This window comes from Sander lucioperca, chromosome 16 (genome assembly GCF_008315115.2).
Source record: "Sander lucioperca isolate FBNREF2018 chromosome 16, SLUC_FBN_1.2, whole genome shotgun sequence".
NCBI lineage: Eukaryota > Metazoa > Chordata > Actinopteri > Perciformes > Percidae > Sander > Sander lucioperca.
In genome coordinates this window covers 21082095-21106150 of record NC_050188.1, presented here as the reverse complement: position 1 = coordinate 21106150, position 24056 = coordinate 21082095, and the positions used below count along the sequence as shown (strand labels likewise).

The 24056-nt window shown below is 39.8% G+C and overlaps 2 protein-coding genes across 4 annotated transcripts in view; both read right to left on the bottom strand.

The window, feature by feature from the left end:
• Positions 1-8971, bottom strand: part of vps50 (VPS50 EARP/GARPII complex subunit) — a 110622-nt gene extending 101651 nt beyond the window's left edge. For both annotated transcript variants that reach the window (XM_031322998.2, XM_031322999.2), the window contains exons 1-2: positions 8824-8971; positions 8222-8290 (exon numbers count right to left, since the gene is read on the bottom strand). In XM_031322998.2, coding sequence (XP_031178858.1) covers positions 8222-8290; positions 8824-8856 — 102 coding nt within the window. In that variant the 5' untranslated portion in view covers positions 8857-8971. The remainder of the gene's footprint in view (positions 1-8221; positions 8291-8823) is intronic.
• Positions 8972-11414: 2443 nt separating this feature from the next.
• On the bottom strand, positions 11415-23758 carry hepacam2 (HEPACAM family member 2). 2 transcript variants are annotated; one of them, XM_031323000.2, is made up of 9 exons: positions 23543-23758; positions 18673-19032; positions 18295-18582; positions 16130-16429; positions 14836-14961; positions 14477-14498; positions 14350-14384; positions 12442-12515; positions 11415-12331 (listed from the first exon to the last, which is right to left on the bottom strand). In XM_031323000.2, the coding sequence occupies exons 1-9, from the start codon at positions 23598-23600 to the stop codon at positions 12221-12223; spliced, it is 1374 nt and encodes a 457-aa protein (XP_031178860.1). In that variant the 5' UTR covers positions 23601-23758; the 3' UTR covers positions 11415-12220. The 2 variants fall into 2 exon arrangements, with proteins under 2 accessions (XP_031178860.1, XP_035849174.1); XM_035993281.1 differs by having other exon boundaries at positions 18673-19029; positions 23543-23739.
• Between the last annotated feature and the right edge of the window lie 298 nt (positions 23759-24056).

Sequence of the window (24056 nt, the reverse complement as noted above, 5' to 3'; positions counted from 1 at the left end):
GAGTCTTTTAGATGAAGGGTTTTAAACCCGCTTTCCCAAGGAGCTGAGATATCGTCACGTAAAAAAAAAAAAAAAAAAGTTGTGTGCTGACTGTGTTGGCATTATACAAAAATAAAAACTAGAACAAGACTAAGGCTGTGTCCCAAGTCACTCCTAATTTACTATACAGTGCACTGTATTTACCCTCCAAAATTTTATTTGTGCCTTCGAATTGAAATGTGTTAGACCAGAAATCTAGACGCACCCTAGCGGCAGGCTTGCGAGCTGGAAAAACCAAACTCTAGTCAGGCCAATCACATCGTGTATAGAGTCGGTGGGCGGGCTTATGGCTGCTGCTGCTGGGAACAGCGGTCTTCTGGAAGACTTGGAGTTAAGCTTTTCTTTGAGAAAAAAAACAAAGAACGGCACTGAAATCATTCTTAAAAAAGGAAGATGTGTTCGGAGTTTTGCCGACCGGATACGGCAAAAGTTTAATTTATCAACTAGCTTCGCTACCTTCTTCATTGCTCTGCCTGGTTGTAGCGCTATCCTATTGCGTGCAGAGGGAATTTGAAAGACAACCGTTTATCCCGCCCCTCGGATTGAGCCCTGTCAATGGTGAGTTCCCAGACTCAACATCTTGATGTGGGTCTGGCTTGTCAGGCTAGAAATGTGTTGAATTGAGTGTGAAATGTATGCTCTTCTTCATGTCCTTGTATATTCCAACAATGGAATGACAGAGTAGTGTCCATGGCAAGGCATCCCATTTTTAAAAATGCAAATATTACCGATGTGCAACTGTACACCTGTCAGTGATGACGCAAAATGATGATGTTTTAGAAGTGTCCAAATCCCATTACAGCGTCTACAGCCATGCTAGCCATTCTGTGAGGCTGTACTTAAGACACAGCGATGCTTTGAGGTGAAACGTCAGTATGCTAACATGACGATATTAAGCAAGTTACAATGTTTGCAATGTTCACCATCTTAGCATGTTTTTGAGACATTTTACTCAAAGTGAACCTCATGGCGGTGCTAGAGGAAAAGCCAGAGGATCCACAAAGTAATTAGGATTCATCCTCAGGGGAACATTAGTCTCCAACCAGCTGACCATCAGAGTCTAACAGCACATTAAAGCACAATGGTACTAAAATTAGACCGCAGGCTTGGGAAGGAGTTGAACCAGGATGGATGTGGGATTAAAGGATAAATGTCATCTATAGGCCCCCTATATGCATTCTTACTCAATCATCAAATAAAATATAGAAATCTTTATGAAAGATCTGCACACATCATTTCATATAGACTTCATGAGATAGCAGACACTGATCAAGAAAACCTTGTTGCACACCTGCCTAACCACAAATATTTTCCCAGCTACTATCAGCAAGAAGCATGCAGCAAGGTGATGGAGTGTGTCAGCCATGTAACTTAATCTGCTTTCATGGGTGAGAGTGTCTTGCTGAGTGACATTTATATGAGAATGCTGCGGCGAGTCATTTTAATGTTCACAGTCAAATATAAATATAGACCAATCTAATTAAATTACACAAACAGAAACCCTTTTATATACCATATATAAATGTTATACAAGGCAATTGGGCAGAGAAAAATGGTAATAAAGAATTTAAATGTGTGCCTGTGTGTCCGTGCCTGTGGTGTGTCTGTGTGTGTGTGTGTGTGTGTGTGTGTGTGTGTGTGTGTGTGTGTGTGTGTGTGTGTGTGTGTGTGTGTGTGTGTGTGTGTGTGCGCGAATCAGGTAAAGGAGTGAGCAAAGGCCCCGGGGGAAATGTGTGGGTGAGTTGTGTGAGATTGGGAAGGAGGGGTAGAGGTAGCAGATCACGCTCTGCCATCAAAAGAGTGGGTGGGAAATCAACTCAAATGAGAAGGAAAGCGAAAAGGGGAGGGCGAGGAATGAGGTGGATGACTCATTGGTAGCAAAAGTTAAAGCGAAAAGAAAGAGAGGAATGTGTGAAACAAAAGACAATATGAAGCCACTCCAGTGTGGTTACAGCAATTCACCTCCCCTGTGTCACTGTCTTTCTTTTCCCTCTCTCTCCCACCTGCAGTGACGTACGAAACTCGCAGTGACGTCCAAAACTCTAAACATCTTTAAGTGAACGACTCCTTGAGAGGCTACCTACCTCTCTCTTTCTCCACCCCCCCAATCTTTATCAAAGAGTCAAAGTGGATATCCGTCTGGAGTGCTGATTAAATACGGATAATCAAGTGCAGGACAAAAAAAGTGCTCAACAACACGGGAGCCGGATACAACAAAAGACTGAATCAACAAATTGAGGATCGTGGTAAATCCATATGGGTTAGGGGACTGAGAGAAGGGCCACTATGCAATCATTCATTGGATGAACAAATCAAACCTCCTCATTGTAATCAGCGTTGAATATTTATGCGTACCAAACTGTGTATATTCTCATCTGGTACACAAGGGTATAGCACAGTTGTCCTCTGGGACATTAGGACACAATCACAGCTAACAGCAATATCCAGGCTACAGCACTGCTGCTGGGTTAACAAGTAACACTATTGGATTATTACTTGGACGTATGCAATTATTTTACCTTAACAGTCATTCTCCACTGTCTATCACTGAGCCAAGAGCAAGGGTTCCCTGTATCTGTGATATAATGCAGCTGTTCTGTTACATATGAGTGCATAGGCAGGCCCTTGGAGATAAGACAAAAGCTTATCTCACAAACAAACCCGAGTGGGTCACTTTAAGGCCATAACACATGAAGTGTCAAAGTGAGCTGTGTTGCCCCTAAAAATAGCCTGTGTGAACTAATGAAAGGTTATGAAACCTCTTCTTAGCTCTAGCCCTCCCCCCCATCTTCAGAAATTACATACTGAAGGCACTCAGCCAATCACATTCATCCTAAACAATATTGAGCAGGTGATGCACTCAGCCTGTGTAACTGAATGCTTTTTGTGTGAACAGAGAATTCTTATCAAGAAAAATGTTGTAATGAGTAGACTGAGGGTGACCCCTGCTGGTGGGAAATGGTAACTGCATGTACCTCGAGCACTAAGAGCAAGGTTATCTAGAAGAACTACTGTTTGCCTCGGGGAAAGTGAAGCCTCCAGGAAAAAAAGATACAGAACCCCACAACAAAGTTAAAAAAAAACATTTTTCAGCATCAAACATAGTATGTACCAGCTTGTTTCAGAGCTTCACTAAACCTGTATCACACTTACATTAGGGCTGCAACAAACCATTATTTTCATCATGGATCAGTCTGCCTATTACTTTTTTACATTAATCAACTATTTAGATTAGAGGTGCAAAGATTAATTGATTAATCGATTAGTCGTCAACTATTAAATTAATCGCCAACTATTTTGATAATCGATTAATCACTTTGAGTCTTTTTTTATAAAAAAAAGTAAGATTTCTCTGATTCCAGCTTCTTAAATGTGAATATTGTCTAGTTTCTTCTCTCCTCTGTGACAGTAAACTGAATATATTTGAGTTGTGGACAAAACAAGACATTTAAGGACGTCATATTGGGCTTTGGGAAACACTGATCCACATTTTTCACCATGATTTGACATTTTATAGATCAAATAACTAATCGATTAATCGAGAAAATAATCGACAGATTAATCAACTATGAAAATAATCGTTAGTTGCAGCCCTAGTTTAGATAATAAAATGTCAATAAATTAGAGAAGGAATGTCACCATTCCAAAGCACCCAAGGTGACTGACCAAAAGTCCAAAACCAAAATATATTCAATTTGCAATGATGCAAACAAAGAAAAGCAGTACATTTCAGAAGCAAATGTTTGGAATTTTGAAATGACTGAAAGTACTTGATTAATCCACTAATTGTTTCATCTCTAATTACATTTGTGAAATAATTAAGGTCTAAGAAGGCTTTTTTTTTTATCTTGTTGATTCGAGCACTGCTTTAACACACAATATGATATTGTAAAGATGGAGACCATCAAAGGCTCCGCAGGGTTGAAGAGTTTAAAAGATATAGCACACCAGAACCTGCCAAGAAAATCCTTAAAACTGACTCGCAGAGGGACAGCAGCGGCTTTGAACACAAAGGATTGGAAAGAGGAAAAAGGTTTGTTTTTATGTTTGTTTGTTTGTTTGTTTTAGTGTGAACCCACAAAGCAGCTTATGCCATTTTAGGAACCATGAGAGATTAACAAAATGAACAAAAACCTCAAAGTCAAAGTATGGCTGGGCAATATATCAATATTACATCAATATCGTGATATGAGACTAGATATCGTGCTAGATTTTGGATATCGTAATATCGCACAGTAAAGTGATGTAATTTTCTGAGTTTACCAGACTGTTCTAGCTGTTTAGATTAGCTAAAATCTAATTGTGAAGATATTTTGTTAAAGCAACTCGTCATTAAGGTATTTGCTAAAGAATATCCTGACATCTGATTTTCTACATATCGCCCAGCCCAAAGTGAAAGCCATTTGGAGTCATTTAAATAGAAAGAAAGAAAATTTTAAAAAATAAACATCTGCCAAGGTTGTAATTTATTTAAAAGGTTTTGGTGCAAATTAGTCTTTGCACATTAAATGACACACTTTACTTTCTATCTATCAAATGCTTCTTTTCTTTTTTTAAATCGTAATCTTTGAGATTATATCACATTTAAATCTTGACTACGGTCAAACTGTTATTAAATGTAGGTCCTTGGCTCATTGTAAATTTGCAGAGGGCATCAGGTACCCAGCAGCAGGTCAACAAGGGTGATCAGATTTTGTTTGAGAGAATGGTTTCCCCTGAGGGTAAACTGCTGCTAGAGCCAAGAGTCTGACCTCTGTAGTCTATATCCTTGACGTTCCACTTCCGGGATTGCTCCGTTGCTGCTGGAAAATCCGCCAGATTTCACTCATTTAGGCCGGACATCCGTTGCCTTGGGCTTCCTTTGCGTTGGCATTTTAAACTCCGGTCGATCCATGAGGACTATGGTTAACCTTTTCTCAGATATCTGCAGGGTAAATCCAGACAGCTAGCTAGACTATCTGTCCAATCTGAGTTTTCTCTTGCACGACTAAAACAACTTTTAATCGTACACGTTCCACCAAAACAAGTTCCTTCCGAGCCTATTTTGCAGCTACACCGCGGCTTTTCTCCGGTGCTTAGCACCGCACAAGACGATTCTGATTGGTTTAAAGAAATGCCAATAAACCAGAGCATGTTTTCCTCCCATCCCCGAATGCTATGTGGACTAGTCAGACTCTCCTCCAGGGTGCTTTGGAGGAGGGTCTGGCAAAGCGAGACTAGCACATATATAACCATCCTGACATCTGTGAAAGGAGCCCAATCAAATGTTCCACCTCAGCAGCTACGTAGAGTAACACTACATTGTAAACCATATTACCCATTTGCAGGGGGAAAAAAACAGGTAGATCTATCTATCAATCTATCTAATCATGTGAAACTGAGACAAAAGTTGTAGAAAATATGTCACCACTTATTTTACTATTTATTTAATTTTATTTTATCGTTATTAATACATACTGTGTGTATATGTTTATACTTATATTGTTTATATTCTTTTTATCCTTCTTATATTTGTATGTGTGACATGCTCCAACAACACCATGACAAATTCCTCGTATGTGCAACGTACTTGGCAATAAAGCCCTTTCTGATTCTGATTCTGATTCTGTTAATGACTACAGCATTCCAAAGTGAGGTGTCTCTGGTGATGACACAAGTAAAGCGGAAATTATTCATCATTTGATACATCAGCATGTCAGTCAGTGTGTATGTCAAAGGGGAGCTTTGGATAAAGGCGCTATGTATTCCATTTGTCTTTCCACACACAAATCTGCCCGGCTAACTAGTGTTTGTTTTCCCTGCATATCACTCAAACACCATCAACCCTTCAAGTCAAGTCCAAATAATGACTTGACAGAATGAATTCTCCATCATCCCCTGCATCAGTACTTCCCCCAATACAGTGAGCCAGATGTTTCTGTCAGCGCCTGCAGGATGATTAATGATGTGAATCATGGCTAAAATTGTTGGAAAGACACGACTGGTACCAAGCAGTAAGTATCAGATTAAGTATAATGAACAATACACACACGCAGTCAAGCACCTTGGTTTCACTCTCCTACACAGAGCAGGGTGTTAAGTAATGCAGTGTTGCCCACAATGGCAGTGGCCATGGCATTTTGAGAGGATTATTCACCTTTAATCAAAGACGACCGTAGGATTCGGTGTATACAAAGCCTTTGTGTGTCCTATTTCATTTCCCTGAAAGGCCCTGCAGCACAGTACACAAAGGCAGTGCGTTATAATCATCAAATAATAAGCCCTGTGTTTTGGCTGAACACACAGCAGACAGGTGTTTGCAGTACACATAGGAGACTTCATCTGTGATAGAGAGGTAGGCTGGGTTGTGCATATAATCGTCAACGTCCATAAATCTCTCCCAATTTTTCTGTCTACTTATACTATGCTGCCTCATATCACATAAGATAAACATAGCAGGTATAATAGAATTCCAGCATGAACAAAGGTAAATATTTCAGGTCTAAAACCAGGGTGTTTGATGTCTGCATATCCAGTTTGGCCACATCACCTGATACCAATCCCAAACCCGGGGGGGGGGGGGGGGGACATGCATCCAATGAAAAGAAACAACTCTTTACTGAGACACTCCCATCTGCTTTCATTTGAGCTCTAATTACACCTGGAGAATAAATGACTGCTCATCTCATCTGATCTTGATCTGTGTCATTGGGTGGTTTTCTGCAATAACAGGTTTGTAACAATAGAATTGTATATTGTCTACACTATTATGAAACGATGACCTCAAAGTATTCGATCATTAAATAATATTACTCATTCAATCTTTTTTTATCCATCATGAGCCTGCATTTGCTGTATATTGTGACAACACCAAGCACAAGCCCCATCTTTGACAAAACAAATTGTTGTGTATGAGCTAATCAAAGGAGACAGACTGTGTTTAACACACGCTGCTCTGCCTTTTTCTTTTCTCATGACAACAGGACTTTTGAAATAAAAAACAGCTTGAAAAAAAATTGTCAAAACTGCATAGCTTCATCTTTCGCAACTCTCATCGATGAGTTGACAGAGAAGCACTTCCTTGTAGTCTTATCTTTTGCTGTGTTTCTACCAGGGCAGAAACTCAAATGGTACATCAGCAAAGCACACCACAAAGAAAGGTCCACTCACATCAAGGCCAAACTACCACAACAACAAACTAACCAATGTCAACCCTTGAAAGGCCAAGTCTTTAGAAGGAGAGAAATTAAACGTCTGGTTGAATCAACCTAGCTGATATCACCCTGCACTGTGAATAAATGGAGTTGGTCACCTTCCAAATTGTACACAGCCACATTAATGGAAGGTCATCACTACAAGGCAAAGTCAAAGCAAAGCCAGCAACTAGCAGTGCATTGAGGTGTAAGCTAGTAAGTGACTATACTGTATAGAGCCATTCTGTGGCTTCGCTCTGTCTGCTCAAATTGAATTTGTAGTGGATAATGACAAATTCTTACTGTGACTAAGCATGACTGATTGCATTTTCAAATAACCCTAAAATACTATTACAGCAGACCATATTTCTCACTCCTGGTGTTAAGATTGACGTGAAGTGTGACTTAAGTGATATAAATGGGAGCCATCAGTCTCTTTACATTACTCCCTAGAAAATCAGTAGATGTGATGTAACTGATGTAATTTGCAGGAAGCACTTCAGCGTAATATAGTGTGGGCAAAGCTCACAGCTCTGACACATACAGTATACAATAAGTCTGGTGATTTAAATCCTAAACCATCCTGACACATTTAATTTTGTATCACTAGTATCGATATAACTGCATCTGAGTTAGATTGGACTTTGTTTCTACAACTAATATGCAGTCAAGTTGCCCAAAATAGTTACCACATATACAAAAGTACAGTACATAAGACGACAGTTCAAAAGCACATTTACAATTACACATTTTATGTGCAGATTATGTTTACTTTCACTGTGTATTAAAAGAATTAAAGAACAGCAGCATTTGTTTTCAGTTGGTAACCAAAGTCTTACAGGAAGCGTTCATCTACTCAGATCTTACTACACACTGAAAACAGTTAAACATAGGAAAGGTAGCTATTTACTATTAAGTACTTGAAGACGTCACTAGCTGTAACATGCCGCCCCAATGCATCACAACAACAAAACTGAGAGCTACAGCTTCAGCTTTGTCATGAAGTTTACCTTGCTCGGGATTCTCAGGTTCTCTACAGGACTGAGGTCTGCCATGCTTTCCTGTGGACTTTTCAGGCCCTGTCAAAATAAGAGCAACTGTTAGATTTCAAAAGCCCCAAAAAGTCAATTAAGCTTAACGGTTTTTACAGGTGTAAGTTAGTGCTCCCGTTGTCACACAGCTTGCTATTCATCAGCACACTACTGCATGCAGCAAAAAGTGGAACCGACGGGCAGATTTCTGAAAGCGATATGCTCTGTTGTATATTGGTGAACCAATGACTAACATGATTGCAGTGCAAGCTGAGAGCTTCCCTAACCGCCCAGTGTCCACTGTTGTTGTGATGGTCTAATGGTAAACTCTCACAACGGGCCGCGGGTATAACTGCCACACTACACGTGTGTTTTCTTCACGTGGGGTAAAAAGTTCGTACTTGTGATGCAGTCGTTAAATAAGCTGCTGTTACTCGGGCTGAATGTGCCCTTTAATGAGCCAAACGAACGAGCTGTCAAATTAGCCAGTTAGCTTAGCTAGCTAGCTGTCCTGCTAGCTAGCTGAAGCTGTAGAAACAAACGGCTAGCAGCTCGGTTTCTGTTAGACCTGCTTTGCTCACCTGCCGGGCCATAAGAGACTTGATTTTCTGCATCGTAAATCCAACTTGTGTTAGTGGACAAATAAATGAATAAAGTTACAGTTTTGTTGTCAACGATGCGCCTCCATCACTACGAGAAGGAAGCCATAGTTGACCGTCACGTGACTGGTGCGGCAGGAACCGGTAAATTCCAAAGCATGCTGGGAAATGTAGTTTTTAATGATGTGGCGTGCTTGTGACCTACTATCAGAGTCCCCTAAGTGTAAAATATTTGGATTTAATTTAAAATATAATTTGTTCTGTACAAAAGAATAACATTATATTCAAAAGTGGTGTAAAGTATTAATATTATGATATCTGTATTGCTGTCTTACACCACTTGATGGTAGTAATTTCACATCACAAAATAGAAATAAAATAGAATATAAGACAGCAATGTTTATTTTGCCCTGAAAAATGTTACTCTACTTCTCTGTTCTATCAGTCAACTGTAGGTATCAAGTGAGGCCTTTTGACATGTCACAAAAAGCACAGGTGTAAACAATAAAATGAATTATGTGGGTTATGGTATGGTGGGTGCTGAGACCCCTGTCACACTGCATGGATTGGCTTCACTTGAATAGATCAGATTGTTAATGTTGTCAGCATCACCTGTGCTTGTCAAAATGTCAGCTGTGAAAAAGGCCTAATTTTTTCCACAGGTTATACTGAAGTTACCTTGATTGACCTCATTACATAGCTGTATACACTTTTCTATATTCATAGCCAGTATTGGAAAGTAACTAAGTTAATTTAGTCAGTTACTTTCCTTACATGTAATAACAATGTTGAAAACATATGATAATCTTATAAAATATGATACATGGTTATAGATTCAAATTCCCAACAGTATAAAGTAAATCAAATTTGCATTTCTTAAACCTGCTACAACATTAAAATGTTGCTGAAATGTTAGTGCATCAATAAAAATAACCCAATGGTATTATATATTGGATATATACACTGACGATGGCCATTGTTCTGCATAATCCGTTTTTGTACTTTTTTTTAATGCAGTACTTTTAATGGAGTAGCTTATTTTATAAGTTAAGGATATGAGTACTTGTTTCACAACTGTCTGTATCTTCTGTATGCTATGTGACACTTTGTTGTTTATACTGTAATCAAGTACATATAATTTAGTCTCAAACACTTTTCCTTCTGTGATAATGTCATCATGTCATGACATCCACAACTCAGTGCCATGTAGCTGCATCTCTGCCAAGTCATTTAGACCCGGCTCTGCATTGTAAACAGTTCAGAATAATTACTAAAAACGACACATGCAGACCCATTCAGCCTGTTTTGTAATTGCCCCCTGGGTGTTATTTCGAGCAGCACTTGGTTAAAAGCAGGCAGCATGCAGCAGACAGCAGGCACTGTGAGCTCTAGTTCCTGGTTAATGATGCCTCACGCTATTTCCCAGTCAAATGAAGGTGAGGTAACTCTCCTTAGGTGAATTTATTCCACTGTTGTTTGTTAGGCAGTCATCCACAGCGAGGAGCCTCCCTTAAAGCATACACTGAGACGGAACAGATGGCAACCCCTACCCGGAGATGCCACCACAAAGACACTGCACACTTAGTTGGTCAGTTCATCAGCTATAATTAGAGATTCAATAAACTGCTTGTTGTTTTGCAGGGGATCATCATGATAAGCAGCACTTTATGACTCAGTATGAGGCTCAGGTTTTGACAATTTATTTTCCAGGGAATAAGCTAAAAAACATACGAGTGTAATTATTTGTCTTGATAGCATATATTGGCAATGTTATAAAGTAATATGTATTTGTGTACTATGTATCATTCAAAGTCACCAGTTTTCTCTGGAAACAAACCAGCTGGGTGCCAAATCAATTCAAATGTATCTTTTTAGGAGTTTCAAAAGTTTCAATACTAGATCTACTAGCTTGTAATTTGGGTATGTTTTGGTCTACAGCATTTGACATGAATTTCAATGGAAGCACTCACCACAGTAGTGACACAATGGTGACAAGAAAACACAAAATGTTGAATTTAGCAGAAAGCAGACTGCTGTCTTTTAATGGTACATCCAAAGTGGAAAAATAACAGAAACAATTCTGACCTCTATTTTTTAAGCAAAACACTTTTGTGTCTGGTATGTATTAACTCTCTTTTACATACACACACGCAGAAAAGAAAGCACACACATTTTCATCTACTCGTGACAAGTTGTCAGCAGGAGCAGGTGGAGGGCACTCTGCCACATGCTGAACCATCCGTCTGTTGCTGCCTGTCTTCATATCCAGCCAGGTACACGGCATACCAATGCAACAAAGCTGAGAGAAGCGAGCACTATGCAGCAATTTGGAGGCAACAAATACAACTCAAACACTTGTGAGAAGAGAGATCACAGCCAAGACATTGGACAAAGACTTACTGTGAGGCAGCAGACATCTTTGCTGGCTTCTGCTATTTATTTATTTTTCTAAGGATCTGTGATTAAGAAAATGTTCATTTCAAGCCCTGACAAAAATGAAAAAGACAAAGAAGTGCAAATGTAAATGAAGAAATGGCTAAAATTAAGTTCTAATATTTAAAAAAGGCCCAGAATAGTAAACAGTTATATCTTTAATAAAGTACAAAACAAACATGTGAATGCAAACTGTACAATCGTTTTTTATAATATTGTAACAATAATTTATGAATCATTATTCCTATGTATTGTTTCTATTCAGCATTTCATTATATCCATGTTGAGCAGGGAAAAATGCTACATTTGTGAAAATGGGGTTAAGTGTTTCTATAAATAGATTGGAGCAAAACATAGAAATAGAATAATATTTATAAAGAATCTGGAGTATAATCCATGTACAATATTTACAATTAAACTAAATATATTTCATACAAGAAATGCATTCATTATAATACTTGTCTCGCAAAACAGACTCTCATTGGCAGGAATGTTAAATTAGAAGCATATTAGTGAAATGGCAAATAAAACCTTAGTATTCAAAATTAAACATATGCTTTGAATAGTTTGGGTACCTTTTCGGTACCTCATAATATCATCTAACTTACTTGGTGTAATATGACCTGAAGTGATCTTAATTTTTGAACGACAAAGGCAAACCAGTTTCAAATACAGTTATACTTTCACATAAAAAACAAATTTCAAGGCATACTTACACTTTCATCTCACAATAATGTCAGCAAAGATCATTTAACATCTGTCCTAAACTCTGGACAGTAACAGTGCACGATCAGGTTGTGTACTCACACAAGTCTCCATCCTCCCTTGTGCAAAAAAAAAATAGGCCCGAAAAAAACAGTGTTCCAGGCTTTGATAACAGAGAATAAAGCTACACAGGCGTCTTCAAGTGAAATCACTGTAAGTTCCATCTCAACTCTCCAGCTTATTACTTAAGCAAACTGTGACTTGGGGTTTCAGGAACATGTCTGATCACATCGTAGATGGTGGTGTGCATATCCTGAACTGACTCGAGGCGAGACAAAGATCTGCACGATGCCTGCAGGACAGTTGCATAGGAACATTTAAAAACCACAAGCAACTTTTCAACAATAGACAAAAAAGCTGCTTCATCACTGAATCCATGTCAATATACAACATGGTAAATACCTGTGCAGATTCCATCTTCCCAGGTATGGAGACAAACTCGTAGATGCCAAAGTCTTCTGTTGCATCTTCATGACCTGTTGATAGGCAGGTTTAAATATCAGACCAGTGCATCAGTACCTATGTGGAGTCAAACTTTACAGTAACATAATGAATGTAATGACACCATAAAAGCTTTTCAGCTGGACTCAATGAGATATCCTGACCTTGTTTACTTTTCTGCTTTAAATTCATATAAATATGATGTGGACAAACTGTACTCTATATTTGGGGTGGGGGTGCTTGACAAGCAGGTAAAAACATCTGTGAAAGGTGACCTATTATATACTGTTTTCAGATTTATACTTGTATTTTCGGATTCTACTAGAACATTTACATGCTTAAATGTCCAAAAAACACTTTATTTTTCTCATACTGCCCATGGCTGCTGCACCTGTATTCACCCTCTGTATGAGACGCTCTGTTGGAGCGCCTGTCTCTTCAAGCCCCCCTCCCATAAAAGCCCAGTCTGCTCTGATTGGCAAGCGTGTTTCTGCATCTCAGAGTTTCTTGGAATCTCCACTGTTGTTGCACTCAGCATGGGGTTTGGCCCAAGCAAAATTTTCCACATTGTGGAAAGATAGTTTATCTTATCTTAAGGCTCTGACACACCAACTGACGGCCGACCGTCGGCAGAAAAGGCAGTTGGACTGATCAGTCGGCTCCCCGAGGTCAAAAAAGTGGCGAAGCGACACCGACTTGAGTGTATGTTCTGTGCATGCGCGAGACGTAATACGTTTCCATAACAGCAGGCAGCGCTAATCTCTATTGTCGGAAATGACGGAACATCTCTCCAGACCTAGTAAACAGAGAGCACGCTGTCGTCAGTCATTGTTTTCATCAGAGTGTTGATAGTAGTCAAGTATGATTGTTGTTGTCGTTACTCGCTGAACGGAAGAAAATACGATGGCTAGTAATAAGAAGATACTGGCGTTGTCAGCTCCGGTTTTCTCGTGCACTGATTCGCTAGTCAAGGGGGTTAGGGTTAAAGGCACTCCACCATTCAGATTGGTCATTGAGTCCAACTGCCCAACTGGCCGATTCAACAAGTCAAATTGGCCAAAATGAACGCCGACGGCTCCTCCGACTGACGACGGCACGGAACATACCGAACAGACTCAAGTCCGATAATCGGGTTGGTGTGTCAGCGCCTTTACTCGTTGCAGCTGGAGACTGACTGCCTGTAAGTATATAGCAGGACTTTGTACCGTGACAAAATCACCAATAAAGGCTTCTAAACCAAATACTACACAACTGGACATGTTCCAGCAGTAATGTGACCCAAAATTGAGAAGAAATTACAACATCGGCTGCCAAGATTACCGCTATCCGACGTTAGCATGCAGCTACTTAACAGTAGGCTAATGTTAGATTGTAATGGAATAGAGCAGCACTTTCTACCTTTAAAAATTGCAGATAAAGGCTTTTTAACTATATACGACACAACCAGACATGTTCCAGCAGTAATGTGACCAGAAATTGGGGAGACATGAACAACATTGGTAGCCAAGACTACAGCTTCTCTAGCGTTAGCATGTAGCTACAGTACTTGTGACAATAAACACTGCAGAAACGTTAGCCTAAAAAAAAACGCTTCAGTAGCCTGCCTGGAGCAGATGACCAATCATAGAAACCCAGCTCTGAGTGACGTGACACAAAGCCGAGAGTAGAACACAACATTGAAAGCAGAGTGTTCAAAACATTGGGAAATCTGAGGTTTTTGCTCACAGGGTTTTCTCTGAAATACGTTTACCTCATTATTTGAAGCTTTGGACATGTTTAACATGAAAATCCGACATTGTAACATTATAGATCATATGACAGAAAATACAGAAAAGTATAATAGATCACCTTTAACAAGCAGTAGCTTACCTGAACGATGTGGTCGTTTCTGCTCTGAAAGCGGTCTACCAAAACAGGCAAATAGCGCTGTTAGTTGAACCATATACACTACTAAAAATACTATTGTTCATATTCATTTCATATACAAGGCTCTTACCTGTTGTAAATACTCATAAGCACTGTTAAAAGAGACAGAGGGAAATAATTATTTATAAATACAGAAATGACAAGTTCACGCAAATGCAGTAGACACTTTGCCCTGGTTAGCTTCAGTTTCACTGACATTTGCAAGCTCTTTACATATTTGATTAAACTCAATGTGTAAGATCTCAGTGCAGCAAGCCATTGGTGTTATCTTACGTATCTCAGCGTTCAACTTCAGACAGGCAGATTTCAAACATGGAACATGTTAAACAGATTGCAGGACTAACTGTGAGGGATGATCTCACATTATTAACAAGAACTGCTGCTAGAAAAACACCTCTGTCAAAGCAGCAGGTTAAGACATTATCTTACCTCTCTTAGGATGGCAGGTTCTCCTGAGGAAGAACAGCAGTATAAAGCCAATGAAGAACAATGAGCAGACAGTAATGGCTGCCAGAGGGGAAACAGAGCTGCCCTCCTGGGTGTGCTTCTCTTTCCCTGTAAACAAATACAGGAGGGACAATGATATTAACCCTTATTGTTAGCCAAACTGGCTCTTGGGATGGCAACTTTGGTCCAGACTGTAACAACTCAACAACTATTAGGTTAGTTGGATTTCCATGAAATTCTGTACACACATTCATGGTCCCCAGAGGATGAATCATATTGGCTTTGGTGTCTCCCTGACCTCCCTCTAGCACCTCCATGAAGTTGAATTTTTATGTGAAAAATTTTGACTTTCAGATGGATTGATGTTCTTATATTCAAGGTCTCTACCCTAGAAGATATGTTTGAATAACTTTGGTGATAACGTTTCTTCTAGCGCCATCATCAGGTCACTTTGGATTTGCCCAATACTTTGTTTTATGACCGAATACCTGCAAAACTAATGACATTCCCATCAGCCTCTGCTGTAGATTAGCAAATAATAATTAGCAAATGTTAGCATGCTACTAGGCTTAACTAAAATACAACCTGTTAGACATCAGCATGTTAGCATTGTCACCATGGTATGTTAGCCTGCTCATGTTAGCATTTAGTTTAAAGCACCAGTGTGCTTAAATCCAGCCTCATACAGCAGCTAGCGTGGGTAGTCTTATTAAAAGGTTAGTCATGCGAGGATTCTTTGGTAATGTCCGTAAGAGATTTTGATGTCAATAAAAAATGGATGCTGTCATGACTTCTGTTGACTCAATAAACACATTACAAATCATAGCCAGTATCAGCAGTATCCATCAGCAAGCCTTTCTCAGTATCACCTAGACAACATATCAATGTCACATTCGGCACACAGAAACTCCACATGCTATAAAACTTAGTCAACAAATACAACAGCTGTTATCCACTGTTTACTTTCCCAGCCACTGAACTTTAATACAGGCTGCAGGCACTGGAACCTAGCAACAGTTTCATAATAGCCATGTAAATTTCATGGTATAACCTGGTTTCACTTTTTACCTGTTGTGCACACACTGCCCCGTATTTTAATACCTACATGTTCCCAAATCTGGCCATGGTGGTTGTCATTGTCAAGACATATCTCTCATAGTTCATAAACCTCTTCTGCTTTTGGCATGACACGTTGTTTACCGAGTGTTTGTCTCAGAAGATTCCCAAAATCTACCCACGCTTTGCTCTTTCTTGCCATGTTCCACCCTCTACCCACCTGTTCCTAAGCTGGCCACCACCAGTGTGAACTGGGCCTCGTCCTGCTTTTGGGTCACATTGTTGAAGGCACGGCACAGGTACTCTTCAGCCTGGGCCAGTCTATAGGAGAGCACCTCCAGCCGCGGGCCCTCAGTGATGACCTGGGTGGCGTTGCGGCTCTTAGCGATCCAGACATAGCTGTTGGGTGGGTTGGAGTCAGCCTGGCATTCAAAGAAGACCAGCTCTCCAGGGTTGATAGTGAACACTTCTCCTGTTCGCAGGCCCTGGCCTGAGTTCACCTCCAGGTTGTAGGGGCCATCTGCAGGGGCAAGAGTGGGCCAGGGAACATGTATGCTTCTGATATGGCGCTTATTATACAGAATGGTTACTTTTCTATGAAGTGTCTCTTGTTAATGCATCACGGGGCAGCAGCAGCCAAAATATTCTGATTACAAGGTCATAGGTTGGATCCACAGTCTAGCAAAATAAATCAAGGTGGGGAAATGAAAGAGCAGTGCTTGCCCTTAAACAAGTCACTTAACCAACCAAACAGCTCCAGTGGAGATGTTATAACAACATACGGAAATAATTTCCAGAAAAGTTTTAGTTGTAGTTTAAGTACATGTTAATATAATTTGGTACACTTTTGGCAAATATGAGATTGTAATTAATATGAGCAGATTTGTTTCATGCTAACAACAGTAGTGTCTCCCTACGGCATGTTTAAGCCATGTAGTCAAGTAAGATATTTGTTTTAATAGTCTGTTACGATAGACTTCACTGCGTGACATAACACAAGTAGCCTTAGTGGCAATCCAGACATTGCAGTTCTAATATGATGCCTCTAAAGTCAAGCCGTCCATGAACACTTTTAGTTCTTCAAGTGACATAATCAGTTTGAATGTGTATGTGACTTGTTTCAGACTAGAAACCTGATATTGAAAAAATATACAGTATATTAGTTGTTGTCAACATGTTCAAACTGAAGGTATTTTAACTGATAGTAGTGGATCTGCTTTCTGAGGATACTAGTGAATGCTAACACAAACATTATCTGCCAATCCAAACACAAATGATGGCAATGCTAAATTTACTAGTTCTGCAGCTCTCTGTGCCAAGTTATTAACTCACTCACAGTTTGAGCGCACTGACTGAAGGGATGGGAAAAAGTATGTCACGCAAATGTATACTATGCATATCCTTTGCGTCAATACAGAAACATCAGTTTCGTAAAAATGAAAACATATTCAAATTAATTCATTGAATGTTTATACATATGTTCTTGGGTACACCCTCAGACTCACAAAACCAGGCCAGTTCATCAGTGTATCTACACACTTTATGGGAGAACAGAGGAGCTCTGTGAGATTAGTCTACTCCCATGCAAATACCCATAACAGTCACAGTCAATGTTTTCAGTTGTCAGAAAGTAGTCTGAGCTAACAGACATTTATATGACCTAATACAGTTCAAAGAGAGCGCATAAACTAAAATAGATGTATTCTTGATATTAGTACAGTAACTTTGTGACAAACACACCATACAGTCAGATGTTTTTGGAGAAAAACACAAAATACACTGTACAAAATAATTGAAAATTAAACTGCACAGGCTATTCTGACCCTGTAGCGTTAATAGATCTGGTTCCAGTGTGTGTCAAATTAAAAAGATTTATATGTGTAAGAAATTACACCTACAATTGACTTATTTTGTCTGCATGGTTGTCTTCATAGTATTTCTCTGTTTGGTTCATTTAGGTTTATCCTGTCTAATTTTACAAGTTAACAACAGCTTGTAAAATGAAGATCACACCTGCCATGTTGGAGATTTTGGCACCAGGGAGGTAAAACAAAATCTGATTCCAGTCCCTGTAATATTAGCCAAGCATTATAGACTTCTATTTGCTGTAAATGATCATTTCTGGTGTTAATAGTAGTTACTTTCACATGAAAGCATTGATGAAAGTGAGCAGCATTGTATTATGCCAGACTTTCTGAGCTTGAGAAGCAGCTGGCTATGAGACTTCTATGTCCTTTGTATTATAAAACACTGAAGATTACATTCTCAAAGGAAATGAACCACGTTGCAATTCTATGGGAACTAATTGGGTACTAGATGTGCAGTTGCAGGTGGTCTTGGTGCAGGGACAGCGAAGTAAAAGAAGAATCAGATATATCTACTCACAATAGACATTGAGTTCCACGGTCCTGCTGTGCTGACCCTGGCTGACAGCGTTGCTGGCCACACAGTGGTAAGTTCCCTTGTCGTCTTTTCTCACAGGATTGATTAACAATGTAGAGTTGTCTTGTGAGAAGTGGTATCTGTCACTGGGGCCAAGTGCGACGTTGTCCCTTAGCCAGTGGAACACAACTCTTGTTCCTCTTTCGACAGAACAAGTCCAGGTTACGTTTGCCTTGTCCTCAACAACTGCATATGATGGCCTCTTCTCAATGACAGGAGTGGACACAGGGACTGAGGGGGGGGGAAAAACAAAGAATTCAGAGCTGAATCCATAGATGACATCCATCTGGTCATTATGACATGTGATAGGAAAACACTCACCATCCACTGTTACATGCACAGTTCTCTCCTCCTTTATAACCAGTCCTGTCTTGTTGTGAAACGCTATGTTGAGTTTCAAGTAGTAATCCCCTTCATTGTCCTGGTTTAATTTCAGGATTAGCAAAGACACATTGGGTTCTCTAAAGACCAGGTGGTTGCGGTACATCATGTCAGGGATTGAGGTTTCTTTGGTAAACGTCACCAATGTGGTTCTGCTGCCGCTTGGCCTGGTGTAGGACCAAGTTCCCTGGAGCTCAACGTCATCCAGTGGGAAGCGAGTCTCAACAGACAGGAGCATTGACTTCCCTTCAATACCATGATGGACAGATGAAGGTATGTGGATTAACTCAGAGCTGACTTCTGAGTTGGTGAAGTTGGCAGGAAAAGGAAGAGGAGGAGAAGAAGGGAAACAAAAAGAGTTACTACACGATCGCTATAGGGTAACTTGTTGATCATGATTTAGAATAATTAGGTCATTTTAGGGTTGAACGCACGCGGTGCTTCCATGTCTATAGACTGTCAGTAAGTTACTGAGTGTTTCCGTTCCCTAAGTGTCTGTTTTCCCCTGTAAATTAAAAAAAGGTTTGGAGATTGATGCCACAATTTAGGTTACCAGTATCCCATAGCTATTTAAATGTGAAAATGTTCATGTCAATGTTCTTGTCAACATGTATTCAGTGTTTCTCATTAAATCCAAACTAAATAATTATTTGGGGTTAGCAGCTCATTCAGGTAGGGTGACCCATGTGCATTTTCAGTGGTAGTGGAAATTATTTGATAAAATGTGTTAATCCAGCCTGTCCTCTTGTAGTTATTGAGAAGGATTATGAAATGTGATGAAAAGCTATCTGCCATTTCAGCCTGCAATAATTTACTTTTTGCAGTGCAACAAGCTGTAAACACAACGTTGACATATTTATAAAATTGGTATGGCTAATGTGTTAGCAAACAGTTTCCTATTGCCCATTTGTAGTTGTTTTTCTTGTCACTGGAAAAACTCCAGTTCCAATATTCACTCTCCTTTTAGCTCTGTTTAACACTAGAAGTGCCGGAATTCCATAACTACTAGAACTGCCATGAGCGGTCATTTTGACCGCTACATTCCAAACTCTATAATCTCTCATGATAAATACCTAATTGCAATATTGTATTATGTATTGTGTTAGGATATCTTTAGAAAAACGTAATAACACCGAAATGTACATTTTTACGATTTTAATTATACATTTGAGTAGTAATACGTGTTTCAATTATTCATATCATGGCATAGTAAACCGTAATTATTTCATACATTCACATCCCGAAAATATGGTGTGGAAATTCATTCAGCTTAACTCATAACAGCCAAATAACAATTATAAGTATCTTATTTGAACATTTAGCTATAACCTAACCTGGCACTGCCTCTGTTTTGGCGTCTGCTGCGGTGCGCAGCGCTGCTCGGACCGTGTGCCGCTGCCCTTTTTTTCCTCCATAAACTCCGCTCTCAGCTCCTCTGCCAGTTGCTGCATGAACTTCCTACGGGCAATGTTACTACTGGTGCAGTCCTTGGAGAGGATGTGTGCAATGATTCCAGTCAGTTCGAGGATGTATAAAGTTATATGAACATGTACACAGCCACCGGACATCTACGTGTTCCGCGCCTTTCACAGAGCAAGCGCCCGGTGTTTGCCTTCTGATTCAGAACTGAGTCCATCCACGCTGTAGTAGCTTACATTACCGACTCTGGCTTTGCCTTCGGCCCAACGGTGATGCCCACACTTGTTACTCGAGACCGCTAGTTACGTTGCTCTGACAGAGACTATGGTAGTTACTAAGCAACCAAGATGCATCTTCAACCGCGCGAAAAATTAAAAACAATACCGCGAAAATTCGAGCGGTCAATATGACCGTGTATGGCCGAAATAGGTAAAAGTGACTCTATTTTCTTTGCCTTTTGTGTAATGTATATAAAAACAATTTTAAATTAAAATACAGACTCTTTTAGGAAAAGTCAGGCAGCAGCAGGATTGTATTTTTTTATTCAGCAAAGTTATTACACATATAAATTTCAAAACGGTCAAAATGACCGTCATGGCCGTTCTAGTGTTAAGTCTCCACCAGTTCCTGAGCAAAATATCTGGCTTTTCAGCTGCTAAATGCTATGTTCACCAGCTAGTCGCTAGCTTTGTCTCTCTGTCATTTGGTGCTGAGCAGGTAGCATACAGCCAGTTTTTTTTCCACAGAAAAAGCTGCCTGCTGTGTCCGGAAATGATGCAGATGAGAGCAGTGAGAGTGAACCAAAACAGTTCTTGGAAGTAAAACCAAAACAATGAGCTGAAAGATAAGCTAAAACTCTCCATAGAATGGTAATGCTCTGCTGGCTTGTCACTACAAGATATCCCTTTCACATTACACATAGTTATTCTGTCTTAAAAATATTGATTAATGCAGCTTTAATAAGATAAGACGGCATTCATTATTAGGGCATGACAATAATTAAATGATGATAATTTATTGACTTGCATTGCTGTTATGATATGATTATACTTTGGCATTGTTTTACAAAATGGTGTAGTCCAAATGAACAAATAATAATAATAATAATTTGTAGTTAAAACTTAGTTAGAAAATTAGCTGCAAACTAAAACGGATTTTGCATAAATTTGCTATATTGTAAATTACAGTATATCGACATTGGAAAAACATTGATAATCATATTGTGCTATTGATTAGATGGAGTGATGGTGAAAATATGGAAGCAAAACAGGGCCATTTTCATTTAAATATGAATCCAGTTTTGTTGTGTCCATCTAATCTCATAATGTATATCCTAGTATTCAAATTGCCCAGGTCCTGAAACTGTAGTGAGTTAATATTTACCCAGCTCGATACTGAGTGTCATTGTTGTCACACAAGGATGAGGCCTGTCTCTTTGATACCAACTCGCAAACCAAGCACTTGGGCTGTCTGAAGTAACAAACCGTTGATCTATTGCACCTTGCGGTCTGTTAAAGCACTGGCTTGTTGCCATGGTGGTTTATTCGCTGGTAACCAGCTAAAAAACAACTTGGAATAAAAACACAGAGAGTAGAAGGAGTTGTGGTTGTTTTTCAGCACCTATTGTCAGTTCAACTGGAAGTTTTAATCTTATATATATATAACGATAAAAGTGCTTACTCAGTATGTTGTACAGTTAAAATTACCATTTTTTCTACATTACATCCCTGAGATCAATCATTACAGCAATAACATATCAGATCTACAACCTGATGGGTTCATTTGAGAAGAATTTTTTAACATCTTTACTTTCTGGGTATTTTCTTGACAGTTTGAAGTCAAAAAGTGAGGGAATGTGTTTGGATGCCAGGTTGAGTTAAGCGGCAGCATGTGAGTAGGCAGTTACTGTGAAACAAACTCACTACAAACCTCTCACTTTTCTCTAACTTGTGTCCCTTTGTCTCACTTCTTCGTTTTTGGATGAGGTTGAAAAAATATTTATGAAAGACTGTTAATTATCTATATGATTTCACACCACTTACTGTATGTGTGTTATGTCTCATGCAATAAAATCCTGAATGAAAATGGGAACCTCAGAAAAGTGAGTTTCATTCTCTCCTTCTAAAGCAATTTTCCTTTATATCTTTAATCTTTTTTTTTTTCCTTTTTTTTCTCACCCACCCCTCTGGCCAATTCACACTTCCTCCTTGGGGACATCCAGCTGGTGTCAGCCAGGTCCCTGGTGACCCATGTTCCTCATCACAATAGATTAACTGTGTGTCTGGTGTCATGTCCTAAATAATGCAGATACCCAATCGACACGATCCACTCTTACAGGCTGCAGACCAGATTCTGTGTGTGTGTGTGTGTGTGTGTGTGTGTGTGTGTTGTCAGTAGCAGGAGTGTGCCTGTTTTTACACCAGCTGTGATCCGGCGAAAAGGCAGAATGAGGAGTGTGCTGAGCCCGCTCCTTCACTGTTGTCCCCATACAACACGGATATTGTTGTGGTGTTACCTACGAGATTACAGTGACAATGGCTTTTGAGGAAAGAGGATATCTTTATTTAGTGGACACACACACACACACTCAAACTATTGTATGGAGACCCACACGCACCTGCCTCTTATCACCCACACACACACATCCAAATTGTTTGGATACTAAATAAAGTCTCCCAGAGCGTGTCCAAACGCCACCATCTTCTCTCCTCTTTCAGATAAGACATAGTTCTCCTCAAGGAGGGTTGATAATACAAACATCAAAGCAGGTGAGAGTCCATGTTTTAGGGATTCTTCTGTTAGATTTATCCGGTCATTTGAGGGACGCGGGTACTCACAGAGCTGTGGCCTAGGTCACTTCTTCTTTCCACTGACACCCTCCGTATGTCTTTACTATACAGAAACAGTGAAAAGCTAATCCTGTAAAGTCACACGGCAATGACTATGGAAAGGACATGCAAAACAAACCAAGATAGACTCTAAAAGGAACGCTTTAAAGACTCAAACTTACATTGAAAAAGGCTGAAAAACAATAGGATACTTCAGTGTAAAGAACTTATTGACCAACTTATAGTTTTGCCTGAAATGTTACAATATTAGAATGCAGTTTAACTTTTTAAAATACAAAAATATATAGTTATTGTCCTTGAATTCACTTCTCTGCTTTTAAATTGTCCAACCCAGTTTCATTACTGCTTCTCTGACCTGAACCCTTTCAATAAATAAAGGATTTCACAAGTGAACATTTGGTTACTGTGCACCACAAAGGGAAAACTTCCCCAACTCACCCTCAGTTTTACCCTGCCAACCAAGCAAACACAGCAACCACAGTAACTGCTATAGCTGCACCAACGCAACACTGACAACAAGCAAAACATCCCTGAATGCTCACCTGTTAGGATGAAGAGAACAGAGCAGACATAAAGCGCTGTTCTTCCTGTGGCCTCCATGGCATCTTATCCTCTAGGGATATTTCTGATGGGCAGGCAGGCAGGGAGTGAGGGATGTAGGAAGGAGGAGAGGAGTGGAAGAGAAAGAGGTGGAGGAGGAAGAGGAGGAGAGAAATGTGACTGGTTGTGGTGACAACATTTGCCAGGGAAATAAGAGGAGCTAGCTTTAGACTGCATGCAGCCAGGCCCCTCCCATGTGTGACACCAGGAGGAAGAAGAGGTCCACCTGGCAGAGAGACAGCACAGCATGGTCCTCACACACATATATATATACACACACACACACACACACACACACTCAGCTGCCCTAAGGCTGAGGGGTTCACTCTTGTGAGTCTTTACATTATAATACACCAGCTGTCTGCTGCTTCAGTCACCTCAGGCTGTAAAACAAAGAAAAGCCAGGCAGACAGAGAGCTTTTGACCACTAACGTCTCTCGGTTTGGTTAAGTTACA

Coding starts and splice junctions, on each gene's coding strand:
- hepacam2 (XM_031323000.2), bottom strand. CDS start 23,600: ATGGAGGCCACAGGAAGAACAGCGCTTTATGTCTGCTCTGTTCTCTTC. Junction 14,499..14,835: donor AACCTGCCATCCTAAGAGAG/GTAAGATAATGT, acceptor CTCTTTTAACAG/TGCTTATGAGTATTTACAAC. Junction 14,385..14,476: donor CTTATGAGTATTTACAACAG/GTAAGAGCCTTG, acceptor CTGTTTTGGTAG/ACCGCTTTCAGAGCAGAAAC.